The 22,079-nt window shown below is 39.3% G+C and overlaps 2 protein-coding genes across 9 annotated transcripts in view; one reads left to right on the forward strand and one right to left on the reverse strand.

Moving 5' to 3' along the window:
* The window catches only part of taf11 (TAF11 RNA polymerase II, TATA box binding protein (TBP)-associated factor), a 472,816-nt gene that overhangs the window by 251,294 nt on the left and 199,443 nt on the right, over positions 1–22,079 (reverse strand). The window lies entirely within an intron of this gene.
* The window catches only part of LOC114648154 (ankyrin repeat and SAM domain-containing protein 1A-like), a 236,662-nt gene that overhangs the window by 210,692 nt on the left and 3,891 nt on the right, over positions 1–22,079 (forward strand). For 5 of the 8 annotated variants that reach the window (XM_051924633.1, XM_028797016.2, XM_028797017.2 and 2 more), the window contains 4 exons: positions 3,640–3,777; positions 6,748–6,927; positions 12,128–12,226; positions 16,692–16,811. In XM_051924633.1, the coding sequence (XP_051780593.1) occupies positions 3,640–3,777; positions 6,748–6,927; positions 12,128–12,226; positions 16,692–16,811 (537 nt within the window). Of the gene's footprint in view, positions 1–3,639; positions 3,778–6,747; positions 6,928–12,127; positions 12,227–16,691; positions 16,812–22,079 lie in introns of those variants that run through there. The other 3 variants (XM_051924634.1, XM_028797015.2, XM_028797014.2) reach the window with 3 other exon arrangements.

The raw sequence follows: 22,079 nt of genomic DNA on the forward strand, positions 1-22,079 counted from the left end.
CAATGCTGTGTGGTTTCATAGCCTTGGCTATTGGAGAGAGAAACTCAAATGATATCCACAGAGATTTCACATTGCTACTCGTGGCTTTTCTGAATAGCATCCTCTGACTGTTGAGCTGATCTCGTTTTCTTTCATAATATGATTTTGGCTTTCCCATGAACTGTTTGTGTGTAGTTTCAAAGTGACTTTTAGGTTTATTTAGTTTCATACTCTCCATAGACTGCACATTACCACAGAAAAGGCTTTTAGGCTTTTCCTCATTCTTCTTAATGGTAGAGTGGTGGCTCTGGTGCCGATTGTCGGTTTAAATCCTGTAAATGCCAGAAATGATTCCACATTGTTAGACCCTTGAGCATGGCCCTTAAATTGCAATTGCTCTGTCCTGGATATGACGTTAATGCGCATCCTCCAATATTTGGGGGTTGGTGTCAGGATTGGCACTCCAGCCACTATTTTAAAAAAAAAAAATGCCTTGCACTGTTCCACTCCATTCAAATTAGTGTGGTGCTGAGGTGTCACCCATTGCACGGCTGTGCTCGGCTCCAGTTTCGTATCCTAAGGTGGTTCGTCGTATGGTGGGCACAGCCACATGCTGTTATCAGTACATGCTCCCAACCTCTCTCTCAATGTTGCTCGTAAATCCATACCAAAGAAAGGATTCATCATATTTTAGTGATTGGTTTGAAGACTAATGTTCAGCATTTGGTAGGCCTACACTTGATGTGAATGGTGCGCCTAAGTGAAGATATTGCTGTATTTTACTTACTTATTTAAAAACCAAGGGGCTTTGCCCCCTGCTAGCGCTACTCACTGTTGAGAAGAGGGTGGCAGAACGTACCCCAAGGTGATGCGGCCGCTCCTCGAAACCCCTCTTAAATGGCGTTACAATGGGAAACAAATAACAGGTTTTTTTTGGTTTTTTTTTTACCTCCTCTTTGCTCGATCAGCTGCTGGCTTGCTGCCGTGCCACGTGATCTGCATTTCATGCCGCGCTTCGAACATTTAAAAGCCTGAACAGCACCTATCCTTTTGTCTCACTGCCTTGTTTCTCTTGTCTCCCAGACATCCTCAAACACTCTGCGATCTCTTTTCCGCTGTTCCGTTATTTCACAGAGTAATATTTTCCGTTTGTTTGCACTAATGCGATCTGTACTCTCATTTTTTGAGACTTTTGAATTTTCCTACTTCCATTATCTCTAACCTGCTCTGCATGTGTATCACGGGACTTGCTTCCAAAGGTGGTAAGTATGATGTGACTTGACCGTCTTGCAGGACGTTAAAGTGTCTCTTTGTCTCTCTTCCAAAGATCTCGTGTTGTCGCAAGGTTTTTTTTTTTATAATAGAGAGATAAGTAGCGCTAAAGAGACTAAACACAAAAAGATAACATGGCTCTTATAACATTTGTGTGACAGTACAAGCACTTTATTTTTAATGTTTTTCAAGTAAATTGAATTTGAAGCTTAATGAAGATCACTTCATGTTAACTTTATATTTACATATATATTTTTAAAAATGTGTATTTTTATATATTTTCTCATGACACCACCCCAAGGTTGGAAAATGCTGTCTTTAAAAGTTGTCAAAGTTTCTGCTCTTTAAGTTCCTGGCTTCAGTCCTTTAATTTCCACTGGTGTCCTCAAGTATGTGATTCACTGTTTAGTTTAAATAATTCAGCTTGAAGTGTAATTAGGGGTGAGAAATGCACATTTTATTTGTACAAGTGTACAAAATGAAATGAAGTATACAGCACCTTTGGTCGCCACTAAAATCAACTTTGAGTGCAGGTTGTTAACCAGACACACTCAGTTTAATGAGGGGGAGAGACTCCATTTTTGTCAAGTTAGAGACGCACCATACAACTTGGTAATAATAGTGAAGATCCTGTAGTACGTTACTCTTGGGTAAACGGTAACATTATACAATGTTCTTGACTGTTCTACCTGCCTTGCACTCTCCACCTTGCACTTTTTAATTTGCACTGTGTTTTTATCACTGTTTAATTTAATATTGTTTTTTATCAGTATGCTGCTGCTGGAGTATGTGAATTTCCCCTTGGGATTAATAAAGTATCTATCTGTCTGTCTGTCATATAGTGCCTTTTATTTATCTGTCTGTCTGTCTGTCTGTCTGTCTGTCTGTCTGTCTGTCTGTCTGTCTGTCTGTCTGTCTGTCTGTCTGTCTGTCTGTCTGTCTATCTATCTATCTATCTATCTATCTATCTATCTATCTATCTATCTATCTATCTATCTATCTATCTATCTATCTATCTATCTATCTATCTATCTATCTATCTATCTATCTATCTATCTATCTATCTATCTATCTATCTATCTATCTATCTATCTATCTATCTATCTATCTATCTATCTATCTATCTATCTATCTATCTATCTATCTATCTATCTATGCCTTTTATCCATCTAAAAAGTACTCCATGGACATGCTGAAACATTTTAACATTCCTGGTCTGGGGCTAAAAACGACAAACCAGTTTATTTAACCAAAATACATAGCAAATGAGACATAGTCTGAAAACACTACCTATGGCTTCTCTCACACACAGATCTTAGGACATCTCTGAGTTAACTAACACGGTCATTTAGGGGGATTCATCCATGAAATCTTTTGCCGAATTTCTCCCACTTGATGCAGTCATATCATACCTTTGTCCACACATAAGTTACTGTAAATTAGAATATTTTTTGACCAGGAAAATATGTGAGTCAGATGTCCTGAGGTATTGATTGTGGCTTTCATTTGCGTGTGACCTTGACCAGATACTTGAGTGATATTTTCTTCTGGTAGTGAGGAGGCAACATGCAAGGGGGTAAGAGATCAACTTTCCATCACACAGGCTGAAATCATGCATACACATTAGTTTTTATATCTCTAAACAAGCCTGTAGAAGTTCCATTATTGAATTTAATCAATACAAATGATGCAGGAAATTGAGATGATCAATAGATAACATTAACAAAATAAAAATAGAGAATATTTAGTACCTGCCATAAAATGAAATGCGCAGCAGGAACTCAACGTTAGAGTTGCTGAGAACAGTTTTCTTTTCAAAATGCCTAGTAATGCAGTCTGGCGCTGACTGTGCAAGCATCATTAATCACAGGGTTTGCTACAATCAATTGCATTTGCCCTACTGAATGTCCAGTTCATGGGTTTTCATTATTAAGAAATGTCTGTGTTGTTGTTGAATAAATTTTAAAGTAGCAGCTGGCATGTTACGCCTCCGTCACTGTTGGCTTAATATGAAAAGATTCCGCTGCTTTATTCAGACCTTTTATTCTAACATAATAATTCTTTGCTGCAGTCAGACCTAAAGTAAAGTTTGTCCCATTTGGCATTGAAAAGGAATATTACTCTGTTTGAATTTTAAAGCTATGGTTTATGAAGAACAGGCAGTATGACTGTGTGGCTAAACTATTGGGCTTAGAAGGCCGAGTGGGCAAATAGAGCTTCACTTGCTCGACCTTAATTGTACAAATACTTAATTCTCTGCATTGGTAGGTGAATTTGAGATGTAAAATATGAAAACAAGCATTGAAAGGAGCCAAGGCTCTTAGCAGTCTAAGTGGTCACTAGGAACAGTAACCTAGTAATCTTCCTCATTGTTGTGTCTCATCACAGAATGTAATAGCAGAGCATGAAATTCGAAACATCTCCTGTGCAGCACAAGACCCTGAGGACCTTTGCACCTTTGCCTACATCACTAAGGACCTGCAGACTAGCCACCATTACTGCCATGTCTTCAGTACAGTGGATGTGGTAAGAGAGTTTTATCAGGTTTATGTGATTATTGCACTGTAGACCCTTCTGTATACTGTGTAGCTTTTTTGCTGCTGCTTCACATTAACTGAAGATGTTGAACATGTTGCATTTTAAATCGTTGCCTTTCAAAAAAAATAATAAAGGGCTCCAGGGGTTGGGGTGGCTAGCAGAGCTGTAGATCTGTTTTGAAGCCGAGGAAATCTGCTGTAAATGAAAGGAAGCTTAGTCAAAAGAAATACAATAATGACTGCTCTTTTACTAGGATTGTGGCTCCTTACTGATAGTTGGTTTTAACTGTATAATAGAAATGTGTGGAAAAAGTAGCGGAAAAATGTGAATTTTTGAAAACGAGAGAGGAATTTTTTTCAGTCATTTGAACTATGAGAGTCCATTCATGACTAGTGAGAAAACCGTGAGGGAATTACAAATAAACCCTGGGACACAATGCTTTTTATCCTAGAGAAAAATGGGCTTTCATGTCTTAATTTTTTCACACAGAGTACCTCTGGCTGTGCAGCCTTGTGAAGAACTCTCCTTCAGATGAAAAGCCTCTAATTTTGCAGAAGGCTGTTGCTGCAAAGGCAATAGATAAAAGCATCAAGGCTGCGGTAATGATGTGCTACAGTCTCGTTTGCATCACAATGGCGATGGCGACAGTGGTGCTGTGATTTGGGCTGTAGATAGGGATCTCCAATACATCATTCCTCCTGACTTGATTATCTGTCAATAAATGCTCTCCTCCATTTGTTTAATTCACATCCTTTTCTGCACGGCCATGAGCTCAGCTGGAGACTTTAAAAGCAGTGGAAGTAGGCCGAGCTGGGCTCTCAAGCTGGTAACTCAATCACATTCCCAGTGCAGTGTCACCCAGCTTTGGACTGGCTAGTAGAGTTGTGCATTTCTACCAGACGTTGACCTGCGTAACCCTGAGGAAATCGGTTAGCCTGCCAGGGTTGATGTTTTTTATAAATGGCTTGTATGTCTATAAAGTAAATGCTGATGTAAGTTTTAACAAGTAAGTACAAAGTAATTCTAGATGGCTTTCACCATACACCACAATAACTTAACTATGACTGATGGTGTATGCAGTAAACATTCATTTATGCCAGTTGTTCTCAACCAGCTGGCCCAGGCCCACTGCGGGGGCTGAAGATGACGGAAAAAAAGTAAACAATAGTAGCCAAATACTTAAATCACTAAAATCAAGCTACAGCAAAGGCATCGCATTTAATAATCATACTAGTAATTAATTACGCACTTATAGCACTTTTCTCAAAGGTCTTTACATAAACAGAAAGGAGTCACTTCATCCAACTGAATGATTCAGCGGCAGCCCTTCTTGCACCACAAATTAGCCATTAGATGGGGAGGGAGGGGTGAGACAGACGGTTGGCTAATAAGGGACAGGAGATGATCAGGGGGCCAGAATGACCAGGCAGTGGTGGGCAGCTTAGCCAGGATAATCGCGGTACACAAATGACGTCTAAGGATTATTTATGACCACAGAGAGTCAGGATGTCGGATTTTATGTTTCATCCAATGGATGGCACCAGTTTTTTGTTTTTTTTGCGCACAATGTCCCCATTGGGATTCACTACAGGTTAAGCGCCCCCTGCTGGCCGCCACCTCTTCTAGCTGCAACCCATGTTATATATAAAGTTATTGTCTGTTTTTACCTGCATTATTATCAATCTTTACTTTAATATTGTTTTTTGTATCAGTAAGGTGCTGCTGGAGTATGTGAATTTCCCCTTGGGATTAATAAAGTATCTATCTATCCATCCATCCATCCATCCATCCATCCATCCATCCATCGCTTGACTCCCATCCAACTACTGGCCGGGCCTGAACTCATGCTTTAGCTTCAAGTGGATGACCTGATCTGAAGTGAAGCTAGTATGGCTGCTGACTATTTTTAAAATGGACCCGTTCATCAATATTTAAAACACATTACATACACCATGCTCCCCTTTAATGTGCATTTCATACTGTATAGACCCCTTCATATATACTGTAGTTTAATTAACTGTCATTAGTACATAGCCAGTGTCCACATCATGTTTGGATCGAGATCAGATGGACACTCCGCATACACTCAGAAGTTTGAGGTTTAGTGGCTGTTCGCATTTATCTGCTCTGCTTCGGTTACTTGAGATTAGTAGTCTGAAATAGTTGAAGGGAAACGTGGCCTGTGATCATTTCTAAAAAGGTCATTTACTTTGATTCTAAGCCAAACAGATGACATTTTAGTAAGAAATTGCTCACAGTCATTTTCCTCCTCTCCACATCTCGTTTAAATCTATTATTTCTTTAAGCTCAGGAGAGCTGTCTGGCCACTTCTTGGCTGAGAGAACTCTACAAGAAAAGTCACTCTCTCTGCCGATGAGCCGAGAAGTTTTATGGCAATTCTGACCTGACCCTCTGTGAGTGTGACTTTAAGGGAGTGTGCAAATGAGACCGGAGACCTGGCCGGGTTTAGTCCTGGCCTTGTACTGGATGCTGCCAGGCTCATCTGTTGGTCTCCTGCCTTCCTGAATTAAATGGAGAAGATTTGAGAATGTAATATTTTATTGTTTATGCTCAATTTTTTTCCATTGATTCAGCCATAATTCCCACGGTGCAAAAGTTCATTAGGGCAGAAAAAGTCACTAAATGCATAAAGAACTCTTTGGATATTGGACCACCTGTCTTTTATGTTTGACTGGAACCGCAGGGTCATGCAAAACTCTAATCGGATGTGGCAGAATATTGAGTGGTTCAGAGCTTTTAAGTGAACTCGGTGCTCTGCCTCTTTGTGCTCATTGTAAAAGTGAAATTCATATTCTTAGTTTCTTAGCTTAAGCCTGTTTAGTTATTAAGTAAAACACCTTGAGATACTTTAAGTAATTAAGGAATGCGTTATTCTAATAAATAACTAAAAATTAGTGTTTTTTTTTTTTAAAATGTGTGTGTTTCCTCTTTAAACAGAACCTGACGTATGAGATCATCCTAACGTTAGGACAAGCATTTGAAGTTGCCTACCAGCTGGCTTTGCAGGCCCAGAAGAACAAGCTGCATGCACCCTCCTTGCCAGTCGCATCAGAGGTTGTTGAGACCAAATCCACACGACCAGTGCCAAAGCCCAGAGGCAGCATGAGGAAATCTGGGGTGAGTGCACTTGGCCTTTATTCTAAGTGCTTATGTACTTTATTGCCTTATAAATGTAAGTAAATGTTTATCTGCTTTACTAGTCCTGGCCGTGCGAGCCACAGCTTATAGGCCTATTTCAGAGTCAATACACATCTTGTTTCAGACTTGCAACTTTAGTGACTTCAAAATTTTTGGCTGTGCTTCTAGCCAAGAGTGTCATCTTGTGACATTAATATATCAATAGTGTGTAGGTCTTAAGTGGGAACATCAACCTTACAGTAAGAAGAACTCTTGTCATTTGTAAGATTTTGTTCTTCAGCTGTCACCATGGTCTTTCTTAGGCAGATAAGCCGTCAGAGGTACAAGAAAACCAGAACACAGTTCCTTACAGAAAATGAAAAAAGTCCAAAGTCTTCCTTTTTCTAGTTTCTGAACTTAAAAATCATGACACTTAGCACACTCTGCAGCAATTGATTTTTTTAATAATTGCAGTGTTTCCCAGTCCCAGACCTCAGTAAGTGTCACAGTGTGGAGCTTCTCCTGTCAGCACCTGGATTTGGTGTCAGCCAATCCCCAGAATCCCTCACACATATACCTACATTGACGTCTATGGAGCCAGTTTAGAGTCATCTGTTAACAGAACCCACAACTCTTCAGAAAGGGGGAGAAAAATATGAGTGGATTCTCACTATTCCTGTGTCTTTTCTAGTGGTCACTATTGTATTGAGATTTAAAAATTATATATACCACTCAATATAAATATCTTTAATGTGGACAAATAATGATAAATGAGGAATAAAAAGATATTTGTCTTGAAATGCAGAACAAAACTCAGTGATGTTTGTTATTTGCACTGAATAATACAATACCATACTTAATATCATACCTTAGCAGGTCTTGATACCATCATTTTACATTTATAACCCATCGTTGAAATAGTAGAACCTCCAGTCTGCCCTCCGCTTGGTTAATTCATCACGCCAGCCTAATTCAAAATACTTGTCAAATTTTAAAGATGGGCATTGCTGAAGTGGCAATAAAAATTAATATATAACCTCATAAGAAAATTGACTGAACTTTGGAGATATGTGTTTGTCGTTGTAAAGAGCATGAGAGCAGGTTCCCACGAAAATAACAACAAAGTACAATCAAACTAGCTTAGTCAATGTGCACTATTTCTGTCATTAACTCTTAAAAAGTCAATATTACTGTCCTCTAGCATAAAGTTAGAATTCTGTATTTATTTACAGTGTGTGTGTATATATGTGTATATATATATATATATATATATACATACACACAGTCATATGAAAAAGTTTGGGAACCCCTCTTAATTCTTTGGATTTTTGTTTCTCATTGGCTGAGCTTTCAAAGTAGCAACTTCCATTTACTATATGACATGCCTTATGGAAACAGTAGTATTTCAGCAGTGACATTAAGTTTATTGGATTAACAGAAAATATGCATCATAACAAAATTTGACGGGAGCATAAATGTGGGCACCCCAACAGAGATATTATATCAATACTTAGTTGAGCCTCCCTTTTGCAAATGTAACAGCCTCTAGACAACTCCTATAGCCTTTGATGAGTGTCTGGATTCTGGATGGAGGTATTTTTGACCATTCTTTCATACAAAATCTCTCCAGTTCAGTTAAATTTGATGGCTGCCGAGCATGGACAGCCTGCTTCAAATCATCCCATAGATTTTCGATGATATTCAAGTCAGGGGACTGTGACGGCCATTCTAGAACATTGTACTTCTCCCTCTACTTGAATGCCTTTATAGATTTCGAACTGTGTTTTGGGTCATTGTCTTGTTGGAATATCCAACTCCTGCGTAACTTCAACTTTGTGACTGATGCTTGAACATTATCCTGAAGAATGTGTTGATATTAGGTTGAATTCATCCAACCCTCGACTTTAACAAGGGCCCCAGTCCCTGAACTAGCCACACAGCCCCACAGCATGATGGAACCTCCACCAAATTTGGCAATAGGTAGCAGGTGTTTTTCTTGGAATGTGGTGTTGTTCTTCCGCCATGCAAAGCACTTTTTGTTATGACCAAATAACTCAATTTTTGTCTCATCAGTCCAAAGCACTTTGTTCCAAAATTAATCTGGCTTGTCTAAATGGGCATTTGCATAGAACAAGTTACTCTGTTTGTGGTGTGAGTGCAGAAAGGGCTTCTTTCTCATCACCCTGCCATACACATGTTCTTTGTGTAAATTGCGCTGAACTGTAGAACGATGTACAGATACACCATCAGCAGCAAGATGTTCTTGCAGGTCTTTGGAGGTGATCTGTGGGTTGTCTGTAGCCATTCTCACAATCCTGAGCATATGCCACTCCTGTATTATTCTTGGCCTGCCAGACCTGCTGGGTTTAACAGCAACTGTGCCTGTGGCCTTCCATTTCCTGATATCATTCCTTACATTTGAAACTGACAGTTTAAATCTCTGAGATAGCTTTTTGTAGCCTTCCTCTAAACCATGACACTGAACAATCTTTGTTTTCAGATCTTTTGAGAGTTGCTTTGAGGATCCCATGCTGTCACTCTTCAGAGGAGAGTCAAAGGGAAGCACAACTTCCAACTGACCACCTTAAATACCTTTTCTCATGATTGGACACACCTGTCTGTGAAGTCCAAGGCTTAACGAGCTAATACAACCAATTTGATGTTGCCAGTAATCAGTATTGAGCAGTTTCATGCATTCAAATCAGAAAAATTACAAGGGGACCCACATTTTTGTACAGCCAGTTTTTCACATTTGATTTAATTTCATACAACTAAATACTGCGTCACTAAAAATCTTTGTTCGGAAAACACCGCCGTACTCAGATGTTCCTAGGAAATGAAGGACATGCCACTGTTATCTTTTTTGTTGAAAGTAAATTATTATTCAGGCTGAGAGAGGTTCCCAAACTTTTTCATATGACTTTATAATATATATAATATATATATACTGTATGTATATAGATAGAAAACAAAATCTGATAAGTAAGGTGCTTTGAATTAAAGCCTACAGCCATACCTGGGACTGAGAAACACCGTTTGCTGAATCAGGAGTTCCCTTGAAGAGCAGCCGGTTGTCCCAGTGCTCAGTATGTATGGCCTGACTAATGAAGCTTTCTCACTGCTTGCCTCTGAACACTCAGTGTTGCATTTCAGCCGAAAAGACTTTCATGTTCACATTACATTAAAAAGATCCCCCCCCCCCCCCCACCTTTCAGTTTAATGGCTGTTGCTATAAATAAATTAAATACACTTTACTGTGTAAAGCCACCCAACAGTGAATCTAAGAAGAGTTAAAGCCAAGCCATTCTGATGTGTTTAATATTTTGTATTCTTACCAAATCAGTTGCTGTTGTTTGAGGGCAACAACACTCTGTGAGATAGGCAGATGACATGACTTTTACCTTCAGTATGTCAGGTAATTGCAAAAAAAATGTGATAATGGAACTTTAACTGCTCGTGTTTCTGTCTGTCATCTGAACTTTCTCAGTAGTCACAAATTCACTGGGTTAAAAAGTGAAGTCTCTTTGAATATCAAAGGTCAAGATGTGCAGCCAAGGGATTACAAGTCCAAATAAAACTTCAGGCTTTTGGCATGTCAGGTACTCACTGGATTTTATGTAGGGCCTGATTATGGTTTTGACCTTCCAAAGTTGCTTCACATACTGTATTTTGTACACTACAGCACATTAATTGCACAGATGAATATTTAGCTGGAACTTCTCCCAATAAGGAGAGTGCCCTTGTGCTTCTTATGTACTGTAACTTCTTATCCTCTGAGTCTCACCACTAGCTGTGAAATGAGAGCAGTGTATGAAAACTGTTATCTCACTTGCTTTTTAAGGTCTGCTTTTCAGTTCTGTTGCTATTTGTCTTGCACCTCTTCCAGTTCCGTCTATTTTGGCAGAATATTGACAAATGAGGGAAGTGTTTGAGAACATATACACTTTACAGCTAGACTATTCAGTCCATGTCACTTTTCTCATTATTATTTGTTAGCGTGACTTAAATGTTGTTTTATCTTAGTTTAAGGGATCTTCTGTACTGTGTCTGATTCAAGTACAGCATATAGAGTGTGTGTAGTCTGTACCTAGGGCTACGTGCTTTTCTGTTGTTGTATTATTAACACTGTAAGTACTCAGAGACTCTTCTCAGTTAAAAATGCTGTATAAGAGCCAATTGAATATACTGTGGGTCACCCTGGGAGTTCATGCTAAAATCCTAAAAGTCCTCAGTGAATTCATTTACTTGATTCAACAGTGTCTTCTAGATTCCCATTACTCCGTTAACTATTTTTTTTTTACTTCTGTATTGGATGCACATCACCTTCTTTTTGTAATTGTTACACTAGATGACAGTAGCTGGGGAAGTTCTGGCCAACTAGTTAGATCAATGCTTTTACATTTTTAAAGTCCTGGATTAGATCAACGTGTAGTCTTCTGTCTACAAAATCAAAAAAGATCAATGAACATGTCACGTCATGCCATGCCATTTCTAGAAGTTCATACCATAAATGTTCTTGTAGTGCTGCTGAATCTGTCAAACAGATGTAGTCTGAATTCTCCATTAACATGGTTCTATTGAGGACTTCATTCTAACAGTTGAGTTTGTTTCTGCCTGGCTGCCACTATGTACCTGTTAGGCAATATAAAAATGAAGGGCTTCCAGTAGAGCTGTGGAGAGCATCACTCATGTGAGAGTTGCGAACAAACAAACCACCACCATTGTAAAAAAAAAAAAAAAAGAGAGAGAATTACTGCAAATGGAAAAAGAACAGCATGTTGGCTGTGCAGATCCGTTTGTGCGTTGTCTCTAATCAACCAAAAGCCATCTGCAATGGTCTTAGTTTTGTCTCAGAGAAAACCTTTGGCAAATGAGATGTCAAACTGAGCATTTTTGGTTTAGGTTACCCGTGCTAGGACAGCTGGGTGGTAAAGCAGCTATCACAAAGCTAATCTTGGTGTGTCATACAAATAAAAATCTGCACGCCTTGTTGTTTGTATTTGTATATGGAGAACCACCCATTTTCAAATGATGGTAAAGCTTCACCCACATAGGAAGTCACTACCTTGTGTTGCCTCTATTGTCTAACTTAACAGTGGTGTCATTACACTAACCAGTCTGTCAACTATTGGTGTCTTTGTTTTTCTTTTTTTTACTAACCTGTTTGTGTGTCTTTTTTTTTTGTCCTCTGGCTTCCCAGGGTGCACCTCTTCCTGAAAGTCGCTGCTGTTACTGTCAAACATGTACCACACACCGTCCGTCCTACCTCCCTCTGCACGCTGTCAGCACACAAGCAAAGGTCCTGGCCTCCTCTTCTGTGTCTTGTCTTGTCACTTACTGTTAAAGGTGACACTGCTGCTGGAATTACCAAAAGCTTTTGAGTGAGGCACAAGAAAGACTGTCTGCCATGGCAGTAATATGTGAAGAAACCTGTCTAGGCGATAAAACCAGTCACAGCAATGTCACCTTTGGCGCCCATCTACTGCTCCTTGGCTGGGTCTTGTCTGTCATCTTGTTTTCCCTTTTATCAGCTCACTGGATAACAACAGAGCAGACCACCGCCCCGGTATCTCACCTCTGTTCTAATTGTAGTGGCAGGCCATACTTTAGTGCACAGAGGTGGCATTGTTTTCCAGCCACCAGTCCTGTTGCACTAAGGCTAAGACTTGTTCACTCTTCTATTACCAGACGTCCCCCTCTATTGAGTTCTCTTTCTCTTTACTCTTTCTGCTTTTTCCATAATACTCTTTGTTCATATTTTACATTTTGTTCAGGTTGGTTGCTTGTTATTTCTGTTAATGACTTGTTTGTTCTTCTGGCTTCAAGTTTTACTGCCCTACTGCTTTCAATTTTAGTCGTTACACCCATTTTTCTCTTGTACTGTGCTGTGTTGTTCTTTATTTTTTATATTTCTATTTGACTTGTGCTTGTTTTTATTTTTATTTTGTGTGTATGCACATTCATAAATAGTGGCCAAAATGGTTAAATACGTACAAAGAATATTGTACCTAGGCATTGAGCAAAAGTGTGCATGAAATCCAGATGAAGAGCCCTGACGAGTGTCATTCACCCTGCTGAGCTCCTTATGATCAAAGTGGTCACAGAGCTCTTCAAGAACCTCTCCTAATAAATTCCAGTTGACATGACGCACGCTTATACTAACTAAGAGGTGCTTTGGACAAAGACATTGTCATCATGTAATAAGACCCCCTCAGCAACATATGATGAAAATGATCACTCGGAATAATGATAAATATTGATTTCATGTTGTAACCTGACAGCTGTATCCAGAGTACGTAGGAAAAGAACCACACAGAACCTTCCTACATTTGATGTAAGCACTGAATAGACTTCTGTTGATGTGTTCAATCGTTCGTCTATTTCTATTGCAATTTTAGCACCGTTCGTTTGTCCATTAGCTGTGATCTTTTCATGAATGAATTCATAATTGTGCAATAAGAGCTTTTATTCTGGTGGAGCTGCTGAGTGATCTTTTTCTATTGACCCCTTTTATAGCGTGTCATGGCAGCAGCAGCCTCTCTGAAGATCTCTGATCTTCTAGTTAGTCTGCCCATAAATATACAAAACAATAATTATAAGTGACCCTAAGCATGCTGGGATTCACTTGGGAGCCACTCCAGGATGGAGCCATCTGGTTTTACTAGACACCCTGTTCTTCATTTACCAAAGTGCTCTCGCCTTTTTGGCCACTACCTTGACAGTTTGAAAGTATTCATTTTTATTTATTTGCAGGAATTGGGGTTCTTTTGGTCTTGAAGCTGATCTTTTCTTTCTTATGGTTTGGGCGTTGTTTTTATCTTTCTCTGGTGACGCATTTTTTCTTTTTCTGTGGTTTATAAGTTTACTGTTTTCTGTTTTTCACCTTTTGGTGTTAATGTTTTATTTGCTTTTTCGGTTTTAAATGAGGCATTTTTGCGGTCTCTTCTTGTCTTTAGTTAAAAATCAGAGAAAACCATGAAATAACTGCTCTGATTATGGTTCCAGAAATATATTTAAATATCACCTACCTTATTACTTTGAATTGACCTTTTTTGCATCTTTGAAGTCCAGCTCATCCTAAAGTCCGTGTTAAAAACCATACAATGGCCTCTTTCATATCAGCACTCCGCTTGTACACCACAGAAGACTTAGTCAAAGCTGCATCCTGGCCACTTCACAAGTCCAGATATTTTGTTCAAGCAGTGTGGCCCATCGGCTGGATGCCTGACTTTAAGTTATGAGGTTACCAGTTCAGTTTTTACCTCATTTGTGGCCATGTCAAGGTCCTTGAAGCTTCTGGGGTTCCAGCTGTTTTGGAGAAAAATAAAAGGCTGTAATAGAGATTGGTATTTTAAGTACCATGAAGGATAACATCTGACAAATAATGTAATAACTGTCTTCACTGAAACAATTGTGACTTCTTAACCTCCTTAGCGTTAGACCCGAGTGTCAGTCAGGCTATAGGAAAAGTGCCAAAAGCGTTCGTCCCAAGTGTGACTCGGGCAGCAGTATAGACGTGTCTCGCGTAAGACCTGAGGTTTACTTGGGTTGTAAAAGCGTTACTCAGGGAACAGTATAGACATGCGTTGTGTAAGCGTCAGGCCCGAGCGTTAACCGGACAACAGCGTAGACGCGTCTTCTCCTAGCCTCATCAGCAGTGACGATGAATGAATCTGTCATCAGGCAATTTCAGAAACAAACAGTGAAAAATCATGGGATGCTGGTGAATCCGAAAAAGATGCTTGCATCACTCGCACATGTACGGTGTGCTGTTCATATTATTATTATTTATTTGTATCTTTATTATACTTTCTACACTTCTGACTTTGTACTTTTAGTGTTTTGCACGCTGTACCGTAGAAAGATGAGATTTAATAAAAATGTAATTTTTCAAGCCAAAATTGCAATGCTTTTTACGTGTTTTTTTGAGACAAAAAAAATGTAACGCTGAGGAGGTTAATAGGTTGTTATAATAATAATAATAAATTTTATTTTTCTGCACTTTATATAAACAATCTCAAAGTGCTACAGAGTAAAATAAAGTATTAAAAAAAGACCTATAAAATACTTCAATAATAAAATATCTTACTAAAAAGATAAGTTTTTAAATCTCGTTTAAAAACATCAATCGACTGTGGGGCTCTCAGGTAATCCGGAAGGGCGTTCCACAGTCTCAGCGCCACAGAAGAAAAGGCCCCGTCACCCATGCTGCTGAGCTTAGTTCTGGGAACTTGAAGAGTGTTAATGTGTATAGAGTGGAGGGTACGTGAAGAAGTATGACGGGTAAGGAGTCCCTGTAAATAATGGGGGGGGCATGCCCATAAATACACTGATGAGTAAGGAGGGAAACCTTATACTGTATTCTAAGTGAAACAGGGAGCCAATGAAGGGTTTTCAAAATAGGAGTGATGTGGTCAGTACTTTCGCACCCTCGTCAGAATTCTGGCAGCACAGTTCTGAAAATACTGGAGTCTCTGGATACTATTACCAGGAATCCCGATAAAAAGTGCATTACAATAATCCAACCTGGAGGAGACAAAGGCATGAACAAGCCTCTCTGCATCCGCCAGGGTAAGTATAGGGTGGAGTTAAATAATAATAATTATAATAATATAATTATAATAAGGTTGCCTTATTATAATCCACTGAAGGTGCATAAAACATTGGAAAGTTATTTAATCACATTCCTTTTAAAAAATCTTGATTTCATTTTAATCCACACTGCTGTCTTACATGTCAGTCCTAAATTTACAAGTAAATCTAATGTAACATGGGACATGACGCAGTGATCAATGCAAAATACTTAAAATACACAAATGAATCAAATGCTTATTTTCTTATTGATTACTATTCTCAATAAACTCCTTTCTAGGCTTAAAAAAAAGTTATGCATTTGGGTGAATACAAAATTATCAGAAATAAAAGGCAAAAAGGCAATTGAAGTTATGTTTATGGCGCTTAACACCAGGTCTTCCTCACTGTAACGTGAAGCCATACTGAGGCAGTTGCTAGTTCTGCTCTTCCCTGCTCCAGAAACGCACAAATGTCTGTGGATAAAGATTAGATAGATAGATAGATAGATAGATAGATAGATAGATAGATAGATAGATAGATAGATAGATAGATAGATAGATAGATAGATAGATAGATAGATAGATAGATAGATACTTTATTAATCCCAGGGGGATTAGTAATGCTGGATGCCATAAGATGGTTTAAGTAAATGTGATTAGATTTAAATCTTTAGTGTTAATGATTAGCAATAAATTTACTATTTAAAATTTAAAGTAATATAAGCTTAATGTCAAATGATAAAAACACCCACTAAGATCAGTAAATGACCTTTTAATTTCATACTTTTTGTTTTGCCAGTTATGGGGTACATTTCAGTAATTCCTAGCAGAAAGTTATTTCCATGTTTTAGGTTTCTTTTTTTAATTTTTTTATTTGATGGTATTTGTATTGTTTTTGGGTTTTTTGTATTTATCCTTTTGGTGCCGTTTGCATTTTGTTTTTGCTTTATATTTTTTGTTTGCCTTCATCTATAATGTAGATGTTTTCAACTGCTGGTTGTTTGGTGTGTATTGAAACATATTTGCTTAAATTACATCTTTGTTATTTAAGGGGCTGGATATTAGTTACATTTTTCCTGTTGTCTGTTTGTAGTTTCCACCACTGTTGCTGTCACGTTACCGGCTCAGTGAGAGGAGTTCTTTTTCAGCTTTTTAAATTTTTTTTACGTCTTACTTTCTTCCCTTTTGTAGATGGAACCGCTGGAGCACGAACATGACTCTCATTCCCATGCCAGTGCTTCTTGGCTTGTGGAGCAAAAAACAGACCCCAAGAGGACCGTCAGCACCAAGTATGAGACCACCATATTCTGAGCAGCTCTGTGCCTTTTCTCTGTTGACTGGGTGTCCTGCTCCCACCCTGCCTGTCTTCTGGCTTCCTTCTCTTCACACATTGCTTCAGTGTGTTCCTCGTAACTAACCAGCGTCCTTCCCCTTATCCTCTTACTCACTGCTGTTTTCTGGAGTTTCCTAACATGTGCCCCTTCCCACCCCTCTTTGCTGATGCAGAACTAACCTATGCACCACCCAGATAACCTGCTGGTGCCTCTTCTTGCCAGCTCTTCAGCCCCATGGCCTGCCTTTTAGCTCCCTCCACGGGGAACACATCAGACGTATGCAGATTGTGCTGCACAGAACATGGCTAGATTTCATTTTTCATTTATTTATTTATTTTACTGGAGCAAGTCTTCTGTGTCCTGCTGGAAAGTGTGATGTTTTCCATAGTGGACAGAGAACACATTGGGGGCTTTTGCAGGCCATTTCCAGGGCTGAGGGCTGCGAATTTATCATGTGGTGGTGGTGGGAGGGCACCCTTTGCACTTTATATGTTGTCCTGTGTTGGTGCTCTTTGGGTTTCCTTTTCTGGTGCTTTTCTGACGCTCATTCCAGGCCTTGACCACTGTGAGATGCTTTTTCTGTTTTTTTCCTGTTTTGTCAGAACTGTTCATGCCAGGCTGTGTCTGTTGGCTTTCAGCTTGACATCTTGTTTGCTCAGCACCTGCGCCTCTTCCCCCAGCCTCTGCACCTCCACATCGCCACCTTCAGTGACCATGTTTGCCTTTGTGTTCTCAGATGTAGCACTGTACATGTTTTATTAGTAACTGAGGGCCATCATTCTCAATCTGTGTAGAAGGGGGGGCACCGAGCATGGAAAATTAACAGTTTAATGAAATCGTAAAGCTCTGATATTGAACGAGGTGGATTGTGGGTGTCACTGAATACTCTTATGAATAAGCTAGATGGAGAATTTCAAGACCTCTCCCCACCTTTCAAAATGTAAACTTTTCAGGGCCGCCCTAATAGCCCTGACTCCCTGGTGCAAAGGGCATCGCAGATTCTCTCCTCCATCACATCCTGGTTGAGGGAGTCAGCAGTTAAGCAAAGGTGTAGTCAGCCTGTGAGGAAGACCAAGCAATTGACAGAGACGCGAATGACCATCGCAAAGCGTCTGTAAGTGGTGGGATCGGACCTCTTTAACAGAGTGGCGCAACATTCTTTAGGGGAGTTTCTATTAATAAGAGCAGCTCTGGAGTTTGTGCTTCTGTCTTTGTAGGCAGTTATCCCCCATAACTGCGGGGTTGTCACATACGGCTTGTTCTAAATCCCAGTAAATGACAGGACTCGGATGATTGAATCTGTGGAGAGGCAAACTTGACATTTTATTTATCGTACGCTTGAAATCTCAGTTTTGTCCCTTTATAAAACTGCAAACTAAGGGCTGGTTGTTTCTACTTCAGTCATCTCCCACCAACAAGACAAGCTGCTCTGTGTACTGTATATATTTAAGATTTTCATTTGCCAACAGGTACAGATTTTTCATTTTTTAGTTAGCTTCCCCTAATGGCGTTTTACTGCTATGAAACGGCACTTCCTTAGCTATTAATTTACTACAGCCATGGCCTCCATCATGTATCCTAAGTACCGGTGAGTCTGCAAACACTCCACAGCTGCCATGAAGAGGAGGGCAGCCCCGAAAAACGAGTGGTTGCTTAGATGTTTTCATGCCATTTTTTTAAAAGGAGAGCAGTAGGACAGAAAGTAAAGCAGGTAATTACCATTAGAAAACTGGCCCCTGAAACTCGGGGAGAATTAATTTAATAGCTTCCTTTTTTGTGGTTTCAAGAAGTCTTTCTTAAAAGCCCCTTTTAACAGCAATAGTGCAGGATTCAGTTAATACAAATTAAGCAAACACGATGAAAACAGGAGTTGGATTTCAAACTGGAGCTCTAAGTTTATTAGCTTGGCAAGTTTTAGGCAGACAGGAGGCGTACATGATGCGTGTCCAGGAATTTTTTTTTTTATCCTGTCTTACATAATTAAACATTTCATATGTGGGAGGAATATGTCATCCATCTGAGCCAAGAATATTAGGGACATAACAGTACATTTTGTGCTCTACTGCAACTCTACGATTTTACATGATTTGGGACTAATTTTAAATTTCAGTCTGCTGAAATAAATTGAACAGATTGAAACAGTTTTAAAATGTAATGTCTTTTTAAAAATTGAACCAAACCTCACTGCTTTTTAGAAGATTTCTAAAATTTAAGAATGTATAATCGGTGTTTAATAGGAGCTAAAGTGCAGCGTTTCAGGGAGGTCAGTGTGGTGTGTAGAGCAAGAACTGCGAGGTAAAGGCCATGTTAATCTTACCAAGTGTCGAACCAACATGGGACACGGCGAAGAAATCTGATATGATGTGCGTGGTGAGACATTACACTCGCTAGACGTGGCTTGAGAGCTCACATACACGTTCTGTTTATAGGGAATGTATGTGAGGCATAAACATAGATCCTTGCGTGTTTTTTTTATTTTCCTACTGATGCTCTTTCATTTTATACGTTTTAGAAGAAGAGCTTGCTCCTGAAATTTGTTTAGTTCGAGCAGAAGGGCTATGGCATTATATGCCTTACCATTTTCTGCCTTTATAACCTCCACTCCTTTAAGGTTAGAATTTAGATGCACACAGGAGGCAAGAGTGATGACATGTTACTGTTAGCTGCTTTAATGACTCCCAGTGACTAGAGAACTTTCAAATGACACGAATGACATTCAGATATTTGTGAAATCACCATTAACTCACACCTCTTTCTGATTTTAATATGACGTACAGTAATCAAGCCATATCTTTGAGACAAAATTTGACCTGACTGTTTAACCTTCTTAGTGTTACATTTTTTCTTCAAAAAAAAAAACATATAAAAAGCATTGAATTTTTTGGCTTGAAAAATTGCATTTTTATTAAATCTCTTGTGTCTACTGTAAAACATGCAGAGCTCTTAAAGTACAAAGTCAGAAGTATAAAAAGTATAATAATGATAAAATAATGATAGTGATGAATAATAATAATGTGAAATGATTAATAGTAATAATAATGTGAAATGATTAATAATAATGATAATGCCAATACTGTATTCACTGTCACAATGTCATTTGTGTGTTATCTTTGAACCAGTAAACCCCCGATTCTCTAAAGAATCGCAAATCCAAGAATGGCAGTTACTTTCTGTTCCCTCCAATCTTCGTAGGGATGTAAGATCATGGAGGGTGGGAGCGTCCTGGGAAAGTTTTCATTTAATGAAAGAAATATATTTGTACTAAAGCTGTTTCTTTTTGGAGCCGTGACTCATTTGGTTGTGGTGTTTCAGAAGCGCATTGTAGGCGCCTTCATTCATTGTTTTTATCCATTGCAGTCTCGTTTTTGTTTTTCTATGGGTGTGTTGTTAGCTAGAAGTCGTTTGCTGTTAGGAATTATAATTGAACCCCTGACCGCTGGCACTGTCAGTAGTCACCACTACCTCAAGTTTAAATACATACACGTATATAGATAGACACCGCATTCACTGTGTTTCGCAGTAGACACGATACGTCAGCCTTATTGCGAGTGGCAAAAGTGCCATTTAAACTAATACAGTTAGACATGGAAACCAGGTTTTCTGATGAAAAAACAATAACGTTTAAAACAGTATCGTTTACATACAACAGATTTTGGCGAATGGTTTAAATGCAATTATTAATATCCATTTATACACTAATAATGGCAATTATTAAATAATAATAATTATAATTATTATTATTATTATTAACCATTCCTCCCATATAAGTAACATTTCTGGGACTGCCTTCACACTCCTTTCGCTCACTCAGATCCTGTAATTTGAGAGTATTCAGTCTGGCAATATGGTGCAGCCTTAGTTTGTGGAAGACAGACACAACTAAAGACATGAGCATAAAATGATGATTGTCAATTTCAAACTGTGTTTCCTCAATGTGCTCCATGAAAAAAAAACACATCATCAAGTTTGAGAAATGTTAACAGCTAACAACAATCTACATAGTTAGTGACTAAATACATTTAGCCAAAACGATGTTTGGAGGCTCACTTGAGCACATAAATGCATAGCTTTGCTAGCTTAGCCTGGCTTAGCTAAAGTAAAGATTATAAAACGGGATTTTCTAATGGCCAAATATAACCAAAACAATTGTTCAGCCTTACCTATGAAATGTAATCCCCCGGGATCTGGTTTGGAGCGTACAGCGGTGTGTACAATCCCAAGCAGCACATTATTCATTACTTCACTCCACAGCAGTGCCACTCACAATATGGCGGCGACGTTGACGTACAATGCTGCTGGTCATGAGGCGTCTAGTTATTCTGTGTCTATGTTTAAATGTCACCATGGCAACTTGTTGGCGTACACGCTTTACGTCAAGTTTAGTTTACAGGTTGTGTTGTGTTGTTTGGGTGCCACTTACTGACTTTGGGAAGCCGCTGGGTTTGACTGTTGGGTGCTGTGCGAGTGCGCGTGCGCTTTTGGCACGGGTTGCGTGTGGCGTCCATGTATATATACAACCTTCGTAAACATTACTAAACGAAGGTTTTATATGTGGTGGTGTGCGCGTTCCGGCGCCGGTTGTATTGTGACCTGAACTTTAGTTTACAGGTTGTTTTGTGTTGTTTGGGTGCTACCTACTGAGTCTGGGAAGCCGCTGGGTTTGACTCTGGGGCGCTGAGGCGCAGTGCACATGCGCTTCGATGCATCCGTCGTCCTGCGTCCGTCATCCTGCGTCCATGCATATATACAACTGTCGTTTAGTAATATAGATAGGAAAACTGCTTAGGTGTGCAGTCATTTACCCGACACTATTCATTATAACCGTTTGTCTCAACAACAGTTCTTTTGATTACGTCATCATCAAGAAGTAACTTCAAGTTAGTACGTGGATCTTGGCTGTCAACATTCACTTTTATTCCTGGCTGCCCCACAAAATCAACACAAGGTGGTGCTGGTTTATTTGAAGCAGGGTCAACGGAAAGCCAAACAGAAGCGTCCCTTTCGGATTCATCAGCATCAATTACGGTTTCATTGTCCTTTTCAAGTTTACAGCCTGAAGGCAGATTCACCTCAACATCACTTCTTGATTCACTGTCCAGAGCATGCAACATCTGGGCTGATGAAAAACTCTTCTTGTGTTGATGCCATTATGAGGCCAGGAGAAGACTATCTACATTGTTTGCCACGTAACATGCAGGTCTGACGCCTATGTAAGATACACCTATACCATTGCCCGGATAACACT

This window comes from Erpetoichthys calabaricus, chromosome 3, assembly GCF_900747795.2.
Source record: "Erpetoichthys calabaricus chromosome 3, fErpCal1.3, whole genome shotgun sequence".
Taxonomy (NCBI): Eukaryota; Metazoa; Chordata; class Cladistia; order Polypteriformes; family Polypteridae; genus Erpetoichthys; species Erpetoichthys calabaricus.